The sequence below is a fragment of the Lynx rufus genome, unplaced genomic scaffold (genome assembly GCF_022079265.1).
Source record: "Lynx rufus isolate CCGP_SWC_20201006 ecotype Redwood Valley unplaced genomic scaffold, mLynRuf1.p SCAF_7, whole genome shotgun sequence".
Taxonomy (NCBI): domain Eukaryota; kingdom Metazoa; phylum Chordata; class Mammalia; order Carnivora; family Felidae; genus Lynx; species Lynx rufus.
Window position 1 is genome coordinate 77102430 of NW_025814889.1, and position 22746 is coordinate 77125175.

Here is a 22746-nt window from a genome sequence, read left to right on the forward strand (position 1 = left end):
TAGAATTTTGCTTCCAAAATTTAGTCTTTGGTCTTTAGTTATGATCTCAGCTTACCTTCAGTTATAAGTTTGGGATTAGATATAACATAAGCCAAAACTTTCCTTTGGCTTTGATTATGCTTGGTGCTTTCCATTTTCTTTCTTAGGTTCCTGTCCTTCTTTTCTCACTTTTCTGAATCACAGTTAGTCTTGGTTCTTTCAGAAGAGTCACAAAAGAGCAGAAAAAAGTCAAACATTTGAAGGGATTTCCAGAATGGCTGAATGAGAAACTCGGCAAAATTTTTTCCCATAAAAGCAATGATAAAACTTGACAAAACTGCCCAAACCAATGATTTTAGGACTTTGGAAATTGACTGCAAGCATACAACAAAATGGTAAGCACTTTTTTCAAGAAAAATTACTAAACTTCAGTAAGAACTGGAAGTCTGTGATGTTTTAGCCTGGAGCTTCTTCTGTTTCCAACTCCCCCAAGCCATGTTACCTGGTAGTTCTATAGGAGTGAGTCAAGCCTTGAAGCTCTACTGCCTGAGGGGGCTGATTTGATCTGGAATAAAGCAGGGAAAAAACACATGCCTAGGGACGTTGTCTAAAACAATACTTCCTTAACTCACACACAGATCCATTAGCAAAGAATAGAAGCCTTACTGGATCAACCTGGATCACTTAATGATTGGCCAGTTATTGACCACTAACTTATGCTGACCCAAAGGTGACCCCTAGGAATTCAAGCTTTAAAATATAAACAAAAATGAGGGAAAAAAAATAACTGAGCAAAGGTGTCAGCAGCCACACACTGTTGGGGAGACAGACTTTACTGCATTAATCCAGACAAATCACTAAAAAGCAAAGGAAAAAAGGAGCAAAAAGAAACCCTGGAGGTTATAGGGGAAGTCAGACTCTAAAGTTGCTATAATATGTCATCTAAAATGTCCAGTTTTGGGGGTGCCTGGATGGTTCAGTCGGTTAAGAGTCCAAGTCTTGATTTCAGCTCAGGTCATGATCTCATGGTTCATGAGTTCAAGTCCTGCATCTGGCTCTGTGCTAACAGCACAGACCCTGCTTGGGATGCTCTCTCTCCCCCCCTCTCGTTGCCCCTCCCCGACTTGCTCTCTTTCTGTCTCAAAAATAAATAGATAAACATTAAAAACACTTACAAAAATAAATAAACTTTTTTAAAAAATATTGAGGAAATAATAATGGCCAAATCATCCCAAATTTGATGAAAAACATTAATCTACACATTCAAGAAGATCATTGAACTCTAAGATAAATACAAAAAGATCCATACCTAGATACATCATAGTCAATTGTTGAAAGCCAGACAAAGAATCTTTAAAGTAAAAAGATAAAAATGACTTATCACAATCAAAAGAGATTAAAAAATCAAAGCATAGGGGAGCCATAGTAAATTTAACAGCTTACCACTGATTAGAAACAAGAGGCCCAAACATAGTGGGATGACTATTCAAAGTGGTGAAAGAATAATACTGCTAACCAAGAATTCTATATCCAGGAAAACTATCCTTCAAAAAATGAAGGTAAAACATCCATTCCCTGAAATAACACTCTTCCCAAAGTACCATGCACATGCAACTCTCATAACCATCCTCATTATAAGTGTCTTTAAAGACTTCTCTAAATGGATTACAGAATTTCTATTACATCCATTCCTTGAAATAACACTCTTCTCAAAGTAGTATGCACATACAGCTCTTGTAAGCATCCTTATTGCATGTGTTTTTAAACAGTTCTCTAAATATATTACATTATTCACTGAAATAACACTCCTGTAAATGTGGCTTGCAGTGAACACTCATATATCCATGTGTTTTCAACACTTCTGTAAATGTATTACAGAATTTCTATCAGATCCATTCCATGAAATAACTATTTTCAAAGTAATCAAAGGATGTAACCTGTTATTTTTCTTTTTAATGAAGGCAAGAAATAAGACATACAGATGGCAACTAAGGATATGAAAAGATGTTCAGTGTCATCTGTCATTAGAGAATTGGAAACTGTTGTAGCCACTCTGGAAAGCACTATGCAGATTCCTTAGAAAGTTAAAAATAGAACTACCTTACAACCCAGCAATCGCACTACTAGATATTTACCCAAAGGATACAAAAATACTGATTCGAAGGGACACGTGCACCCCAATATTTATAGCAACATTATCAGTAATAACTAAATTATGGAAAGAGCCCAATTGTCCATTGACTGATGAGTGGATAAAGAAGATGTGCGATATATATACAATGGAATATTACTCAGCAAAAAAAAAAAAAAATGAAATCTTGTCATTTGCAACAATATTGATGGAGCTAGAGTGTATTATGCTAAGTGAAATAAGTCAGAGAAAGACAAATACCATATGATTTCATTCATGTGGAATTTAAGAAACAAAACAGATGAACATAGGAGAAAGAGAAAACCAAAAAAAAAAAAAAAAAAAAAAAGGAGGAAGACAAACCATAAGAGACCATTAACTATAGAGAACAAACTGAGGGGAGGGACACTGTGTAAGGAATAGTCTAAATAGGCGATGGGTATTAAGGAGGGCACTTGTGATAAGCACTGGGTGTTATATGTAAGAGATGAATCACTAAATTCTACTTCTGAAACCAATTTATATTACATGTTAACTAACTAGAATTTAAGTAAAAACTTGAAAAAAAAGAATTGCAAATTACAACAATGAAATATGTTACACATTTCTGAAAATGGCTAAATCCAAAAAACCAATAATGCCAATTGCTAACAAGTACAGGGAGTGACAAGAACTCCTGTTGAAAAATGGTGGGAATGAGAAATGGTACATCTACTTGGAAAGACAGTTTGGCAGTTTCTTACAAAGTTACTTACAAAGTAATGTAATCTTATCAAATGATCTAGCCATCATGCTCCTAGGTTTTTACATAATTAATTCGAAAACTTATGTCCATGAGAAAGAGAGAGAGAGAGAGAGAGAGAGTGTGTGTGTGTGTGTGTGTGTGTGTATATATATATGGCAGTTTTATTCTTAGTCACCAAAACCTGGAAGCAACCACATAAACAAGCTGTGGTGCATCTGTACAATGGAATATTATTCAGCAGTAAAAAGAAATAAGCTATTAGGCCACAAAAAGATAGGGAGGAACCTTAAATGTATATTGCTAAGTGACAAAAGCTAGTCTGAAAAAGCTACATACTACATGATTCCAATTATATGACATCCTTGGAAAACCAAAACTATGGAGACATAGGGGCACCTGGGTGGCTCAGTCAGTTAAGGGTCCGACTTCGGCTCAGGTCATGATCTCACAGCCCGTGAGTTTGAGCCCTGCATCGGGCTCTGTGCTGACAGCTCAGAGCCTGGAGCCTGTTTCACATTCTGTGTCTCCCTCTCTCTCTGACCCTCCCTTGTTCATGCTCTGTCTCTCTCTGTCACAGAAATAAGTAAACGTTAAAAAAAAATTTTTTTTAAAAACTATGGAGACATAAAAAATTATCAGTACCAGGGACTTGGGGAAAGAGGGGAAGAATACATAAGTGAATCACAGGGCATTTTTAGGGTGGAAAAACTATTCTGTATGATACTATAAGGGTGGATACATGACAATATACATTTGTCAAACCCAGTAGAACTCTATAGCACAAAGAGTGAAACTTAATGTATACAAAATTTTTAAATACCCTTTTAAGAGGTCAGGGGATCCCAGGAAGGAATGTAGACTGTGATATGACAATCTAACAATATAAGAAATGTATGACACAACCTCACTGAAAGGAATGAGAGGATGCAGGGAGTGCTGACCTGTAGGTAACCGGAAATGAACGGAGCCTGTAAGACTGAAGACAAAGTGCTGTACTCTAGTTGATAAGTTATTTCCCACTAGGGTATGGGTTAATAATTCTGCTACTGCTATGCATGTATACTGGAATCGAGCAATTAAGTGAAGTAGATGGTAGGAGCAAGTTTCTTATTGTTTGTCATAATTTATAGATAAGCAAGGGGAAGAAACTGGAATGATCTATGTGTGATAATGAATTAAAATTAGAGAAATCACTATAAACTTATGTTTAGTTTAAAGTAGTTACAGATGATACTATATATACATATTAATAGATATGTGTAACTGCATTGGCTCTACATACACACACACACATATTTATTATATATATTATAATATATATATATTTTTTATTTATATATTATATATATATTTATATATATATTATATATATATTATAAATAAATATTTATATATTTATTATATATATTATATATATATATATTTTTTTTTTTTTTGCTCTGTCAAATGAGAGGACTGAACAGAAATGACAGCCCAGTAGCAATGAACACACCTAGCAACCAGACCTTGCTTTTTAATACTATTCTCTACTAAAAGTAACCAGAAATCCTTGAAGAAATGACAGATTATAAGACTGGAGCAGGATATATTCGAGATGAACCTGAACGATCTTGTAGTGCCAGAAAGTAGGGAAGTGCTAAAAAAATAAAAAAGAAAGGGGCACCTGGGTGGCTCAGTTGGTTGAGCGTCTGACTTCAGCTCAGGTCATGATCTCACAGCTTGTGAGTTCAAGCCCTGTGTCTGGCTCTGTGCTAACAGCTAAGAGCCTGGAGCCTGCTTTGGATTCTGTTTCTGTCTCTCTCTCTCTCTGCACTGCCCTGTTCATGCACTGTCTTTCTCTTTCTCTCAAATATAAATAAACATTTAAAAAAATTTATTTAATAATAATAAAAATAAAGAAAGAAAAAAGAAAAAGCCACATCGATGAGGTTATGTTAAAGGGGCACAGGAACCAACTGAAAGAGGTCCCAATGGCCAAAACTAGAACAACTTAAGCAAGTAAATAAAGTAGTATTGGATTATAACTCAAAGTCCAAAAAAAATCTGAGTTCATTTTGAGATAAATAATTGAATAAATTAATAAATGAGGAAGAAGAGACAAATTATAGTACATAAGAACTTCAAATAATTTATGTAGATATTCATCCTAAAAGAAAGGGAGCACAACTCCCTTTTCCTTAAGTATGGGCTGCACATATAGACTTATTTTAAAAAGCAAAGTATGGAAAATGAGGAAAAAGAGTAACTTTACAGTGGAGAAACCTGACAAGCACTACTTTAGCCACGTGGTCAAGGTCAACATTGAGTCATTTGATAGTATGTACCCTTGAAATTGTATAATGACAATGGTACTTTACCTCTGTGATCTTTCTCCTCAAAATCCATAACCCCAGAATAAATGTGAGAAAAACACCAGACAAATTCCCATAGGGGAGCATCTTATAATATATCTGATTGGTGCTCCTCACATGTGTCAGGAACATCAAACAGAAGGAAAAGTCTGTGAAATTGTCACAGCCAAGAAAGTCTAAGAAGACATGACAATTAAATGTAATTAGGTACCCTGGATGGAATCCTGAAACAAAAAAGGACATTAGGTAAAAACAAGGAATTATGACTAGAGTCCATAAATTATGGACTTTAGTTAATAATGTGTCAATACTGGTTTGTTAATTATAACAAATGTATCATACTAATGTAATATATTAGTAATAGGGGAAACTATGGAGAAATATGGAATTCTCTGTACTATTTTCTCACTTTTTTTTATAAATCTAAAACTACCTTAAGAAAATAAAGTCTATTAAAAAATGAAAGTGAAATAAAGACATTCTAGATGAGCAAAACGGAAAGAATTTGCTGCTAGTAGACCAGCCTTATAAGAAAGACAAAGAAGTCCTTCAGGTTGAAAGGAAATGGTACCAGAGGATAACTCAAATTCACACAAAGAAATGAAGAGCACAAGTATATGTAGGTAAAAATATGCTTTCTTTTCCTCTCTTAACTGATTAAAAAGACAATCATATAAAACAATAATTATGAACTATGTTGTTGGGCTTATGATACATAAAAATGTAATATATATGGCAAAATCCAAAGGAGGGGAAGAGAATGGAGCTAATGGAGCAAAAATTCTATATTTTGCTTGTATTAAGTTAGCACTAATCTGAAACAGATTGTGATAATTTTTTTAAGTGTATTTATCTTGAGAGAGAGAGAGAGAGAGAGAGAAAGTGAATGGGGGAGTGACAGAGAGAAAGGGAGAGGGAGAATCCCAAGTAGACTCCACACTGTCAGTGCAGAGCTCAACATGGGGCTCAAACTCACCAATGGTGAGATCATGACCTGAGCCAAAATCAAGAGTCCAATGCTTAACCAACTGAGCCACACAGGCGCCCTAGGTTGTGACAATTTAAAATGTGTACTGCAATCCCTAAAGAGCTACTAAGGAAATTACTCCAAAAATATAGGGGGAAAGTGGAATTAAAATGGTACACTAGAAAATATTTGTTTAACACAAAAAGTAGTAAAAGAAGAACAGGAGAACAAAGAGATGAGACATGGAAAATAAACAGCAACACAACACATATAAATCCAATCATATCAATAATTACATTAAATATGAAAGAATTAAATACTCAAAAGTGAAAGATTGCCCAATTTTATGTGTATTTGTGTATTTTTTTGTGTGTATATATATTTAAAAGCCAACACGATCCAATGATAAGCAACATATCTTAGATTCAATCTTGCACAGTAACCACAGGGGAGCTGGAGAGAATAGACTAATATCAAACAAAACAGACTTTAAGACAAAAAAAAAAAAAAAGGTTCTAGATACAATGAGGGACATTTTATAATGAAAAAAAGATCAGTTCATCAGTAAGCTATCACAATATGAACATATATGCACCTAATAACAGAGCCTTAAAATATAGGAAGCAAAACCAGACAGAATTAAAGAGAGAAATAGCTAACTCAGTAATAGTAGTTGGGAAGTTCAATATCCCACTCTTAATAATAGAACAACTAGACCGAAAATCAGTAAGGATATATACAGAAGACTAAAACAACAACATAAACCAACTGTAGAACACTCCACCCAACAAAAGCAAAATATATCTTTTCAAACACACACAGAACATTCTCCAGGATAGACCATATGGTAGGCTATAAAGCAAGTCACAATAAATGTAAAAGGATTGAAAGAATACAAAGTATGTTCCACAAAATACTTCACATGGAGTAGATAGATACATAGATATACAGATAACAGATAATTTCCTACTGGTTCTGCTTCTCTGGTTGAACACTGACCAATACAAGCTTTTGTTTTTGTTTTAAGTTATTTATTTATTTATTTATTTATTTATTTATTTATTTATTTATTTTTAGTAATCTCTGTACCCAATGAAGGGCCCAAACTCATGACCCTGAGATCAAGAGTCACATGCTCCTCTGCCTGAGCCAGCCAAGCACCGCCCCCCCATACAAGTTTTTAAAACGACACTAAAACCATGAACCACAAAAGAAAATATTGAAAATTGATTTGACTTTATCAAAATCAAAAACCATTGGCCTTCAAATGCCCCATCAAGAAAATGAAAAGTCAAACCAAAGATTAAGAGAAAATGTTTGAAAATCACGTTTCTTTCTCTTTTTTTTTAATGTTTCTTTATTTTTGAGAGAGACAGAGAGAGATAGAGTGTGAGTCAGGGAGAGGCAGAGAGAGAGGGAGACACATAATCCAAAGCAGGCTCCAGGCTCTGAGCTATCAGCACAGAGCCCAACATGGGGCTCCAACTCATAAACCAGGAGATCATGACCTGAGCCCAGGTCAGACGCTTAAATGACCGAGCCACTGAGGCGTCCCCCTTTTTTTTAATGTTTATTTATTTCTGAGAGAGAGAGAGAGAGAGCGCGCAAGCAGGGGAGGGGCAGAGAGAGAGGGAGACACAGAATCTGAAGCAGGCTCCAGGCTCTGAGCTTGAACCCATGAACCACAAGATCATGACATGAGCTGAAGTCAGACACTTAACCAACTGAGCCATTCAGGTGTCCCTGAGAATCACATTTCAAGACTTGTATTCAGAATACATAAAGGACTCTTAAAACCCAATAATAGAAATGGGTAAGCATTTGAATAGTAATTTCAGCAAAATAAATATAAGAATGACTAATAAGCACCTGGATAGATGCTCAACATCATCAGTCTTTAGGGAAATACAATTTAAAACCACAATGAGGAAGGGGAGTAGTGCTTGGGTGGCTCAGTTGGTTGAGAGGCGGACTTCAGCTCAGCACATGATCTCACAGTTTGTGAGTTCTAGCCCTGCATCAGGCTCTCTACTGTCAGTGTGGAGCTTTGGATCCTCTGTCCTCCTCTCTCTCTCTGCACCTCACCCACTCATGCTCTCTCTCTCAAAAATAAATAAACATTAAAAAAAATAAATAAAACCACAATGGGATACCACTTCACACCTCTTGGAAAGGCGATCCTAAAGAAGTCCATAAAAAGTGTTGAGGATGTGGAGAAACTGGAACCTTAATACATTGCTGATGGGAACGTAAAATAGTGCTGTCATTTGGGCAATAAGTTAACAATTTCTTTAAAAGATACGCATAAACTTACCAGCAATAGGTAAATGACCCAGAAATTCTACTCCTGGGTATCTACCCAAAAGAAATGAAAACATACATCCACACAAAGACTTATACATCTGGGTTTATAGCAGCATTATTCATAAAAGTCAAATGTCAAAATAATCTGAATGTCCATGAACTGGTGAGTAGGTAAACAAAATGTGGTATATGCAAAAAATGATATACAATTGGTCATAGAAAGGAAGAAACTACTGATACATCCTATAACATGGCTGAACCTCAAAACCATTATTTAAGTAAAAGAAACCACATATAAAAGACTACGTATAATATGATTCCATCTTATGAAATGTCCAAAAAAGGCAAACTTATTGAGACAGAAAATAGATTTGTGTATGTTTGGAACATACACAAATGTTGTGTGTGTGTTTAGAACATACACAAATGTTGTGTGTGTGTGTGTGGGTGGGTGGGAGTGAGGATTGACTGCAAAAGGGCATGAGGGATCTTTTTTGGGATGAAGGAAATGTTCTAAAATTGAATTGTGGGGAGGGGGGCAGTGGTGGTGGCTGGCTGGCTCAGTCAGTAGAGCATGAGACTCTTGATCTCTGGGTCATGACTTCAAGCCCCATGCTGGGTATGGAACCTACTTTAAAAAATAATAAAATAAAATAAAATAAAATAAAATAAAATAAAATAAAATAAAATAAAATAAAATAAAATAAAATATTGTGATGATAGCTACACAACTCTAAATTTACTAAAAGTCATTGAATTCTACATTTAACATATGTGAGTTTTATGGTATGTAACTTTTACTTTAATAAAGCCATTTTTTAGAAAAAGTCAAATCTGTTTCCAATGTCTTAAAGCACCCTTACTCATTTTTTTCTTTTGTCTCTTCTTTTCTTCAAATAAAGATACACTAATTCTACTCAGTATCTTCACATTGCTCTCAATAGCTTTGTACATTTCTGGTAAAAACTCCATTTTTGCTATCCAGTGATGGTGTTCCTCAATATCAATTGCAGTCATCTCAGACAAAATGGCATCTTGAAGAGAGCAAAAAAAAATTATTTTTGTGCAGAAAAATGATTATAATCATATAGGCTTATAATATTGGCTAACTACTTCATACTATGGTATTGAGGAATATAGGTGTCTCACACTGATTGCTCTTCTGAGGCTTTTCTCTGTGAAGAAATGAAGAAGGATGAGGCTTGGAATAGAAAGCTGAACAGTAAATCTTGGACATGAAAATACTCTGGTAACTAAAATGTGAACATGTGTTTTAATATTGAGGAACTAAACCTCAACTCCTTTCATAAGTTGTCTAGTATTTTAAAACCTCCATTATATGAGATTTCTTGCAACTTAATGAAATTATTCTTTTTGTATGCTTAGCTTATTCATTCTTTCATTCAACCAAATGTCTCCTTTGTCATGTATTGTTCTAGATGTTGAGGATACAACACTGAATAAAACAAGTTCTCTGACTTCATACTGCTTGCATTCTAGTGAAAGGAGACACACAAAACATAAAAATATAAACATTAATTATATAGTATGGCAGATCATAAGAAACGCTACAGACAAAAATGAAAAATAAAGAGGAATGGACAGTGCCAGGGAGTAGGGAATGGAGATGGTCAGAGAACACATCATTTTAAAGTGAGATATAAGCAGAAAATGAGCCACATGGCTACTTGTGGACAGTGTTCCAGGCAAAGGAATAGTAAGCATAAAGACACTGGGCAGAGGCATACTGGCATGCTTGAAGAGAAGCAAGGAGCCCAGAATAGCTGGCACTAAGTAAGCAAGACTACATAGTGCTTACTTTATTCTTACTGAAACAGTGGACAATAATTCTCTGAATAACCTCCTTAGTCTTCTTTTAAAGGTAGTCTGATTAACCCTTTAACATTTACTTATAGATCCTGTTCTCTTTTTCATTAACTTCATGGTTTTCCTTTGAACCACTTCAAACTTACTCCATTCTTCCAACCAGACCAGGATGTGCAAAAGAGTCTTTTCTCTAATTTCACTGTTCTTAGCATAAGTAACTATTTTATCCAGGAAATTTATTCTCCATTTCTTATGTTCTGGAAGGGAGATTTTCCTTCCGGAGTGCACATTCTCAGCAACAGTGTAGCGATTGATTATTCGCTGCACATTGAGCAGTATGTCAGCCAGCTGCATATTAATGTCCTATAAGAATAAGAAGGGGGAATATATTAATACTCAGTTTATTGACAAATCAAACATCTGTTCATAATTCTCAACAAAGTGGGTTTATTTTTTTTTAAGTTTATTTTGAGAGAGACAGAGACAGCATGAGTAAAGGAGGGGCAGAGAGAGGGAGACAGAGAATCCTAAGCAGACTCCACACTGTCAGCATGGAGTCTAATGCAGGGCTCAAACCCATGAAGCTGTGAGATCATGACCTGAGCCGAAACCAAGGATTGGGCACTTAACCAACTGAGCCACCCAGGCACATCTCAACAAAGTTTAGAGGGAACATACCTCAATATGATAAAGGATGTATATGAAAAGCCCATAGTGAACATTATATTCAATAGTGAAAAACTGTAAGTTTTTCCTGTAAGATCAGGAACAAGACAAATATGTCCACTCTCACCACTTTTATTGAACATAATACTGGAAGTACTAGCCTCAGCAATCAGAGAAGAAAAAGAAATGAGGCATCTATATAGGTAAGGATGAAATTAAACTATCACTATTTGCGTATGACATGATACTATATATAGAAAACCCTAAGGGGGTGCATGGGTGGCTCAGTCAGTTGAGCATCTGACTTCAGCTCAGGTCATGATCTCCTGGTTTGTGACTTCAAACCCTGCATTGGGTTCTGTGCTGACAGTTCAGAGCCTGGAGCCTGTTTCAATTCTGTGTTTCCCTCTCTCTCTGCCCAACCCCCACTTGTGCTTTCTCTCTCTCCCTCTCTCTCTCTCTCTCAGAAATAATAACTGAATAATCTTAAAAAAAAAAAAAGAAAACCCTAAGGACTCAAACAACAAAACAAAACAACAACAAAAAACTATTACCAGTAATAAATTCAGTAAAGTTGTGGGATACAAAATCAATACCTAGAAATCAGTAGCATTCCTATACACTAATAATGAAGTAGCAGACAGAGAAATTAAGGAAACAGTCCTATTTATGATTGCACCAAAAATAATAAAATACCTAGGAATAAACTTATCTAAAGAGGTGAAAGACCTGTACTCTGAAAACTATAAAAGATTGATGAAAGAAATTGAAGATGACACAAAGAAATGGAAAGACATTCCCTGCTCATGGGTTGGAAGAACAAATATTGTTAAAATGTATGAACTACCCAAAGCAATCTACACATTTAATGCAATCCTTATCAAAATATCAAGAGTATTTTTCATAGAACTAGAAGAAAAAATTATAAAATTTATGTGGAACCACAAAAAGCCCTGAATACCCAAAGCAATCATGAAAAAAAAAAAAAAAAAAAAAAGCAAAACTGCAGGTATCACAATTCAAGATTTCAAGCTATACCACAAAGCTGTAGTAATCAAAAGAGTATGGTACTGGCACAAAAATAGACACATAGATCAGTGGAACAGTGTAGAAAGCCCAGAAACAAACCCACAGTTGTAAGGTCAATTAATCTTTGACAAAAGAGGTGAGAATATGCAATGGGAAAAAGACAGTCTCTTCAACAAATGGTGTTAGGAAAACTGAACAGCTACATACAAATGAATGATCTTGGACTACTTTCTTACATCATACACAAAAATAAGCTCAAAATGGATTAAAGACCTAAATGTGAAACCATAAAAATTTTAGAAGAGAACACAGGCCATAATTTCTCTGACATCAGCCATAGAACATTTTTCTAGATACAGCTCCTGAAGCAAAGGAAATAAAAGCAAAGATAAGCTATTGGGATTACATCAAAATAAAGAGCTTGTGTACAGCAAAGGAAACAACCAACAAAACTAAAAGACAGTGTACTGAATGGGAGAAGATATTTGCATTGCAAATGACCTATCCAGTAAAAGGTTAGTATCCAAAATATATAAAGAACTGATACAACTCAACACCCCAAACCCAAATAATCCAATTAACAAATGGGCAGCAGACATGAACAGACATTTCTCTAAACAAGACATCCAGATGGCCAACAGACACATGAAAAGATGCTCAACATCACCCTTCACCACAGATATGCAAATCAAAACTACAGTGAGATACCACCTCATACCAGTGATAATGGCTAAAATAAAAAACACAAGAAACAACAAGTGTTGGTGAGAATATGAAGAAAAGGAATGCTCCTGCACTGTTGGTGGCAATGCAAACGGGTGCAGCCATTGTGGAAAAGAATATGGAGGTTCCTCAAAAAATTAAAAATAGAACTGCCCTATGATCTAATAATTGCACTACTAAGTATTTACCTAAAGAAAATGAAAACACCAATTCAAAAAATATATACACCCCTATGTTTATAGCAGCATTATTTATAATGCCAAATTATGGAAGCACCCCAAATGTCCATTGATAGATGAATGGATAAAGAAGATGTGGCATATATACACAATGGAATATTAGCCTTAAAAAGAATGGAATCATGCCATTTGCAATGACATGGATGGAGCTAGAAAGTATAATGCTAAGTGAAATAAGTCAAAGACAAATACCATATGATTTCACTCCTATGCGGAATTTAAGAAACAAAACAAACAAAGGGAAAAAAAGAGAGAGACATATCAAGACTCTTCGCTTTAGAGAACAAACTGATGGTTACCATAGAGGAGGTGGGTGGTGAGATGGGTGAAATAGGTGATGGGGATTGAGTGCACAATGTGCACTGAGTAACGTATAGAATAGTTGAATTACTATATTATACACCAGAAACTAATACACTGTATATTAACTATACTGGAATGAAAGTAAAAAACTTTTAAAAATGGTGGAGATACTAAATTTGCAGTTGATGTGAGATGTATGACATATGTGAAAATGTTTTATAAATGACTGCCATAAACAAGTAAGTAAAAGGAAGTTCCTTTTTTGTTTTTTCTTTACCTAGCCCTCACCCGTGGAAAGCAGGTATCAGATATTCCTCAACACTTTTATTTCATTACCTCACCTTCTCAAGAATCTATCAGCAAATTTATTTTGCTTATAACTGCATACCAATATTCTCAATAGGAAAGTAAATTACTACCTCATATGTGTCTTTGGGAATTTGGGGAATCATTTTTGGTTGCAACAGTGATTGGGAGGAAGGATTTATTGATATTCAGTGAAAGGTGCTAAGGAATGCTAGCTCATTTTATAGTGGACAGTCCACACAATGAAGAACTGGCCCAATCCTGCATAGATTTTGACTGTCCTATGAGACATTCATGTAGGTAAAAAGAAAAACATCTGTTTATAATTATTTGAGCCTAGAAATTTACTCCTGTTAAAATATAAACAAAATATTTTTTGCCTAGTTTAATTATATACTGAAGTTTCCAGGAATGCAAATATTATGTAAATCAAAGGAAAGATGTTCTTTAGAATTTCTCCAATAAATTTTACCATTCTGTTGGTACCATAGTACCAACAGCAATGCACTAACGTTAATATATAATATCAGTATGATAAACCTGCTTTTGTATCAACCTATATTCATAGCTTTCACATTTATTTTAATTCTACATATAGGTACAAGCCTCTGTCTACTTCTTTATTATGTCTTCTGGTGAAGTTGGCCTAGAATTTACACACTGAAATGCCCGTTATTAGAAATTACTTTCCTTTTATTTGCCCTCACATTTATTTATATTAATTATTTAAAGTATGAGTATAGATATTATATCTATGAATTTCACCTCAGGAATAAAAGGAATGCTAAAATATTTTATTTTTTAACGTTTATTCATTTTTGAGAGACAGAGCATGAGTGGGGGAGGGGCAGAGACAGGGAGAGACACACAGAATCTGAAGCAGGCTCCAGGCTCTGAGCTGTCAGCTGAAAGAAAGAAAGAAAGAAGAAAGAAAGAAAGAAAGAAAGAAAGAAAGAAAGAAAGAAAGAAAGAAAGAAAGAAAGAAAGAAAGGGCAATTGCAGCAAAAATTTAAGTCAGGAACACAGGAGAGTGGAGACAAAGTTTGATAAGCCAAGTGATGAAAAATAACACTATAAGCTAGCACATACCATAGTGGTCAAAGAAGAAAGAATACCAAATCTTTATCAATTATTCCAGAAAAACTAAAGAGGCAGTAGCACCTCCTAACTCATTTTTTGAGGCCAGCATTACCCTGATACCAAGGTCAGATAAAGACACCACAAGAAAGAAAGGAAAAAGACAGGGAACTATAGACCAACATCCGTGATGAATATTGATGCAAAAATCTTCAACAGAATACTCTCAAACAGAATTCAACAGCACATTAAAAGGATTATACATTATGACTAAGTGGGATTTATTCCTGGAATGCAAGAATGTTTCAATATATGAAAGCCAATCAATGAAATATACCAAATTAAGAGAACACTAGGAAAAACCCCACATGTTCATTTCAATTGATTCAGAAAAAGCATTTGACAAAATTCAACACCTTTTCATGATAAAAACATACAAAAAACTAGGAATAAGAAATTTCCTGAACATGATAAAGACCATATATGAAATTCCAGAGATAATATTGTCAATAGTGAAAGACTGAAATGTTTTCCTTTAAAGTCAGGAACAAGGCAAGAATGCCCACTTTCACCACTTCTAGTTAGCATATTACTGTAAGTTTTAGCCAAAGCAATTAGGCAAGAAAAAGAAATAATAAAAGATATCCAAACTGGAAAGGAGGAAATAAAATTGTCTCTATTTTCAGGTGACATGATCTTATATGTAGAAAATCCTAAAGATTCCACACATGAAAAAACTGTTAGAACTAGCAAATGTATTCAGCCAAAGTTGTGGATATGAAATAACACACAAAAATCAATTGTGTCATTATACACCAACAATGAACAATCTGAAAAGGAAATTAAGAAATCCATTTATAATAGTATCAAAAGAATAAAAACCTAGGAATAAATCAAGGAGGTGGAAAACTTGTACATTTGTAATTTTCACTACAAAATGTTACCAAAAGAAATGAAAGAAAACACAAATAAATAGAAAGACATTCCATGTTCATGTATTGGAAGACTTAATATTGTGAAGACATCAATACCACTAAAACTAATCTACAGATTTAATGCAAACTGTATCAAAATTACCTTGATATTTTTTGCAGAAATAGAAAAATCCATTCCAAAATTCATATGGAGTCTCAAGGTACCCTGAATACCCAAAATGGTCTTGAGAAAGAAGAATAAATTGGGCAGCACGCACTTCTCATTTTTTAAAAAGTTTATTTATTTATTCTGATGGGGGTGCAAAGAGAGAGAGAGAGAGAGAGAGAGAATCCCAAGCAGGCTCTGCATTGCCAGTGAGGAGCCCAATGCAGAGCTCAAACTCATGAACCATGAGATCATGACCTAAGCCAAAGTCCAATGCCACCCAGGTGCCCCACACACTTCTCATCTTTAAATCCTAGTACAAAAGCAATGGTAATTAGAACAGTGTACTGGTATAAAGACATATATATAGACCAAGGGAATAGAATAGAGAGCCCCGAAATAAACTTTTGCATATATGGTCAATGATTTTTTTTAATTTTTTAAAAAAATTTTTGAATGCTTATTTTTGAGAGAGAGAGACAGAGTACAAGTGGGGAAGGGGCAGAGAGAGAGGGAGACACAGAACTGGAAGCAGGCTCCAGGCTCTGAGCCATCAGCACAGAGCCCAATGCGGGGCTCAAACTCACAACCTGTGAGATCATGACCTGAGCCAAAGTCAGATGCTCAAGAGACTGAGCCACCCAGGTGCCCCTATGGTTGGGTGATTTTTGATAGATGCCAAGACCATTCAATGGTGGAAAAAAAAAAAAAAAGCAGTCTTTCAACAAATGGTGCTGGGAAAACTGGAGATCCATGCAAAAGAATGAAGTTGGATCATTACCTTAAAGAATATACAAAAACTAACTCAAAGTGGATAAAAAACCTAAGCATAAGACCTAAAGTTGTAAAACAGAAGAAAACATAGAGGGAAAATTTAATGATATTGGATTTGGCAATGTTCTTGGATTTGACACCAAAACCATAGGCAACAAAAGTAAAAATAGACATATTAGACTAAATTAAATGTAAAACTTTTATGGATCAAAGGACACAACAGATTGAAAAGTCAAAGAAAATATTTGCAAATCACATCTCTGATAAAGAGTTAATATTCATATTACTTAAGGAACTTCTACAACTCAATATTAAAAAAATAATAACCCAATATGAAAATGGGCAAAGGATTTAAATAGACATTCAAAAAAGATAAACAAATGGCTGACAAGCATGTGAAAAGAAGCTCAACATCATAATCATTAAGGAAATGCAAATCAAAATTACAATGAGATATTACTTCACAACCCAAATAGAAAATAACAAATGTTGGTGAGGATATAGAAAATTGGAACCCATGTGCACTGTGGGTGGGAATATAATATGGTGTAGCTACTATGGAAAACACTATGGTGGTTCCTCAAAAAATCAAAAATAAAATTACCATATGACCAAGCAACACCACTCTTGGGCATATAAAGAATTTAAAGCAATTGCTGGGTTGTATTGCACTACTAGTTATTTATCCAAAGTATACAAAAATGCTAATTCGAGAGGACACATGCATCCCAATATTTATAGCAGCACGATTAACAATAGCCAAATTATGGAAAGAGCCCAAATATCTATTGACTGCTGAATGGGTAAAGAAGATGTGGTATATATATACAATGGAATATTACTCAGCAATCAAAAGGAATGAAATCTTGCCATTTGCAACAATGTGGATGGAACTAGAGTGTATTATACTAAGCAAAATAAGTCAGTCAGAGAAAGACAAATACCATATGATTTCACTCATATGTGGAATTTAAGAAACAAAACAGACGAACATAGGGAAAGGGAAGGAAAAATAAGATAAAGACAGAGAAGGAGGCAAGCCATAAAAGACTCCTAAATACAGAGACAAACTGAGGGTTGCTGGAGTGGAGGTGAGTGGGGAGTTGGGCTAAATGGGGGGTGGACATTAAGGAGGGCACTTGCTGGGATGAGCACTGGGTGTTGTATGTAAGTGATGAATCACTGGATTCTACTCCTGAAACCAATACTACACTGTATGTTAACTAACTTAAATTTAAACAAATTAATTAAATATTTTAAAAAAGGATAAAAAAAGGATTAAAAGCAGGGACTTGAGCAAATGTTTGGACTCCTACGTTCATAGCAACATTACTCATAAGAGCAGTGAGGTGGAAACAACCCTAGTGTCCATTGATTAATGAATGGATAAACAAAATAGGATATATACACACAATGATAAAGAGAATTTATGAAAAATTTACAGCTAGCATCATACTTAACGGTGGAAGTCTAAAGTGCTCTAAGGATTCTGCTCTAATCACTTTTATTCAATATTGTATGAAGGTCCTACCCATCACAATAAGGTAAGAAAAGGAAATAAAAGAATAAAATTTGGAAAGGGAGAAGTAAAATGGTTTCTATTTACAGACAAAAACATTGTCTATGTAAAAACTCTACCAAAAACCTACCATTAACATGTTCACAGGATAGGAGACCAGTATACAAAAATCAAAACTTGTATTACTATAAAGTAGCAATAAATTGGAAATTGAAATGTAATCAAACTGTCATTTCCAATACACTTAAAAACATGAAATATGGAGGTAAACATTTAACAAAATGAGTGCAAGATCTGTACATTGAAAAATGAAAAACATTAAACAAATAATAATGAAAAGAAAAGAAAATGAAAAATGAAAAACATTGATGAAAGAAATCAAAGATCTAAATAAACAATGACGATACCAAGCACAGGCAAGGATATAGAACAACTGAAACTCTCATTGCTGGTGGAAATGCAAAGTAGTAAAGCTACCTCAGATAACAGTTTGGCAATTTCTTATAAATGTATGGTTCCATATGACCTAGCAATACCATTCCTAGGTATTTACTCAGGATAAATGAAAAGTTGTGTTTATACAAGAACGAATACATGAATGTTTGTAGTGATTTTATTCATAATTTCTCCAAACTGGAGACAACCAAAATATCCTTCAATTGCTGAATGAATACTTTATGCTAAAATGGAGTCAAATGACTACATAGGGTGATTTGATTTATATGGCATTCAGGAAAGGGAAAACTATAGGGACAGAAAACTAACAGCTGCCAGGGGCTGGGGCTTGGGGAGGGGTAGACTACAAAAGGGCAAAGAGGAATATTTTGAGAAGATGGAACTATTTTAAATCTGGATTTTAGTGATGGTCACACATCTGTCTGCCTTTGCCAAAACTCCCAGAATAAGACATCAAAAGGGTAAATTTTATAGCACATGAATTTTACCTTAATTTAAAAAAATCCTCCAATTAAAAAAGCAAGCCTCAAAAATCTCATTTTTGTCATATTTGAAATAGAATTAAGAATAATACCTATCCATACTGGATATTCATGGGGATTAAATGAGATAATTTATAGATAAACTTTTACCATAGGTAACATGATAAACACTATAAATGCTACAAATTATTAAGTAGTTACTATGTGCCACAGAGGCAGAAGAGTCAGAATGAGAGGGTGGGCAGAGAAATCACCATAATTTGACCATCTAATCTAGTGTGGGGTAGAACAGAACCTGAGATGCAGGTAATAATAGCAAAAGCAAAATGAACATTTGTGTACCCACTGTCCAGCTGAAGAAACAATGTCTTTAAAGGCTCCTGTGCCCCCCATAGCAGCTATATCCCTTTCCCAATGCCAGGAGATAACTACTATCCTGAATTTTGTTCTCTGTACTTTTACTACTATAACAGATTTAATGATGACCTTCCCCCAAAGGTATCAGGTCATAGTCCCTGGAATGTGTAAATGTTACTTCGTATTGAAAAAGGTGTTGCAGACTTTCAATCTGGAGTTCTCTCTTGTCCAGCAAGACGGCAGATGCAGAAATGAAAATGAGAGAGGCTAATGTCTGGGAGGAGACAAGAACCCTGAACAGGAGTTTTGTATCTGTTTTTATTGAGCTCTCAAGATTTTACATATGTGGTGAATGTGCAGAAGGAAACAATCAGAGAGTGACCATTAACCTGTGTGTGTAAGAAGCAAAGGGTTTGGGGGGCAATTGGCATTTGAAGTTGAGATCAAAGCACAATGATATACTGGAGCCAGATGGAAAGTGTTTTCCTGTAGGTGATACAACTAATTAGCTGTTATCTTTAAAGTTTAATATTGATGGAGCATACAGCTTTAAAGATAAATTACTCATCTCACTAGCTAACCTTGGGCGCTTTCTCCCTGCAGCACCCTATGCTTTGTTTTACTTAATGTCTAGCCCTGGACGCTTTCACCCTGTGGTGGCTTTCTGCCCTAAGCCTTGTTAACCCATTGGTGCAAGTTTAGAGAATTCTTTGAAGATGTGATTAAATTAATCATCTTGAGGTGAAGAGATTGTTTTTGAAGTATCTCAGTGAGCCCTATTACTATCACAAGTGTCCTTGTAAGAGGGAGATAGAGGTCAAGATCACTGAACCTACAGAGAAGGTTCAATGTGAAATGAGGCAGAGAGAAATTTGAAGTTGCTGGCCTTGAAGATTGGAGTGATGTGGCCACAGCCAAAGAATTCTGGCAGCCACCAAAAGCTGGAAGGAGCAAGGGATGGATTCTCCCCGAGGAAGAGTCCATAGAGAAAGCAACCTCGCTGACATCTTGGTTTCAGTCACAGTGACCAGACTCAGTGTCTGGGTCATCTGATCTCTAGAACTGTGAGAGAATAAAGGTCTGTTGTTTTATACCACCTGTTTGACAGAAATTTGTTTTAGCAGAGAGAAACCAGAACACGTCACCCCAAAATATGCCTCTTTGATGTAAAAACTATTGAGCCAAAGGCAATGAAGAAGCAACAAATGCAGGAAAATCTCCCTCTACCCTACTTCGTTTCTGCCTAAAGGCAGGATAAAACTCTTTCTACTGAAGACAGATTTATTAGCATCAAAATAATCTGGTGCATAATAACCTTCCCACAGTTCACCACCATTGCTCTCCTTTGTCCTGTCATCTAGCCACAGATTTACTATTCTTTGTTGAAGATGCTACTATAAACTGCTTTGAGTTACTCTGTTTCAATTTCTTCTGTATGCTGTATACATACATACATACATACATACATACATTTCTTCTGTATACACTACATGTGCTAATGAGCTCTTTATCTTTTGTTAATCTGTCTTTTAAAGAGCCCTGGCTGAAAACTTAACATGGATAGAAGTGAAGTTTTGCCTCCCCTGCAGCAGACACACACGCGCATATCCCTAGACAATAGATGGTGTCGTTTTGCCTGTTCCTGAATCATTCTGTATATACTCGTGTGACTTACTTTTTTCCCTCAACATTGTGTTTTCTAGTTTACCCATGGTGAAGTGTGTATCTATAGTGAACTTACTTCCACTGACATCTATTTAATATTTTGTTGTGTAAATATGTTATAATTTATTTATTCGTTTGTTCATTCTGTATTTGTTTGTTACCAGTATTTTGATTTTACAAATGATGATGGAAACATTTCTGAAAATTCTTCCTGGTGCATATATGCAAGAGTTTTTCTAGAGCTGTGGTATCTGTAAGGGTTAAATTGTAGTGTAGGGCTAACCTGTAGCCTTAAGAAATAACAGCTTTGTTTTAACACTGTAGATTAAGAGATAACAGCCTTGGGGCGCCTGGGTGGCGCAGTCGGTTAAGCGTCCGACTTCAGCCAGGTCACGATCTCGCGGCCCGTGAGTTCGAGCCCCGCGTCGGGCTCTGGGCTGATGGCTCAGAGCCTGGAGCCTGTTTCTGATTCTGTGTCTCCCTCTCTCTCTGCCCCTCCCCCGTTCATGCTCTGTCTCTCTCTGTCCCAAAAATAAATAAACGTTGAAAAAAAAAAAATTAAAAAAAAAAAAGAGATAACAGCCTTGTCCTATCAATCAAGGGAACAAAAGTTCAAGGAAAATCAACTGGATTAGTGTTTGATTGGATTGGGGCAAGGGCATGTCTGAACTGTTTCCACCCCCATCTGGGAACTATTTCTTTGTTCTGTTCCCAGGTGATGATAAGATGATGTGGTCACCTATGAAAACTCTGTACCCGGGCTGTTCGAGACCTCACTCTGGTCAAGAGTGTCAGTCCCGATCGGTTGGCCTTGCCTCTCATTGCAATAAACTTTGTTGTGACTGTCACTGCTGCCCGTAGCACTCTGTTTCAGGAGTCCTGTGGATGCAACAGTATCCACTATGGTAGCCACCAGCTACATGTGGCTACTGAGCAACTGTAACAGGCAAGTGTGACAGGAAATACATTTTAAATTAAAATAAACTAATCCAAATTTAAAAACTAACAATTCATTTATTGGAAAAATTTTACCTTTGAAAGAACTTGATATGTGAATCTACTGCTTCAAATATAAATTTTATAAATCTAAATATAGATCAAATATTTCTAATGAAAATTTACCGTGCAATTTGTGATGTACTGTAAGAGCAAAATACAGGCTGGGTTTCAAAGACCCAATAACGAAAACAATGTATATCTCATTAATAATTTTTATATTGATTAAATGTGGAAATGATACTATTTGGAATAAAATTTATTAATTTCACCTCTATCTTCTTACTTTTCACATAGTGGTTTTTAGGAAATTTTAAAAAATATTTTGTTTTAGGGGCGCCTGGGTGGCTCAGTCGGTTAAGCGGCCGACTTTGGCTCAGGTCATGATCTCACGGTCCGTGAGTTCGAGCCCCGTTTCGGGCTCTGTGCTGACAGCTCAGAGCCTGGAGCCTGTTTCAGGTTCTGTGTCTCCCTCTCTCTGACCCTCCCCTATTCATGCTCTGTCTTTCTCTGTCTCAAAAATAAATAAACGTTAAAAAAAAATGAGAAAAAGAAAAAAAAATTTGTTTTAAATTCCAGTATAGTTAACACACAGTATTATAATAGTTTCACGTATACAATATAGTCATTGAACAATTCCATTCATCACCCAGTACTCATCACAAGTACACTCCTTAATCCTCATAGCTTATTTTACCCACCCCCCAACCCACTTCCCCTCTGGTAACCATCAGTTTGTTTTCCATAGCTAAGAGTCTGTTTCTTGGTTT

General features: G+C 35.5%; 1 protein-coding gene across 1 annotated transcript in view; it reads right to left on the reverse strand.

The window, feature by feature from the left end:
- FAM186A (family with sequence similarity 186 member A) overlaps positions 1-22746 on the reverse strand; it is a 147300-nt gene that overhangs the window by 92137 nt on the left and 32417 nt on the right. The window contains exons 3-4 of the mRNA XM_047066353.1: positions 10451-10667; positions 9341-9511 (exon numbers count right to left, since the gene is read on the reverse strand). Of these exons, the coding sequence (XP_046922309.1) occupies positions 9341-9511; positions 10451-10667 (388 nt within the window). The remainder of the gene's footprint in view (positions 1-9340; positions 9512-10450; positions 10668-22746) is intronic.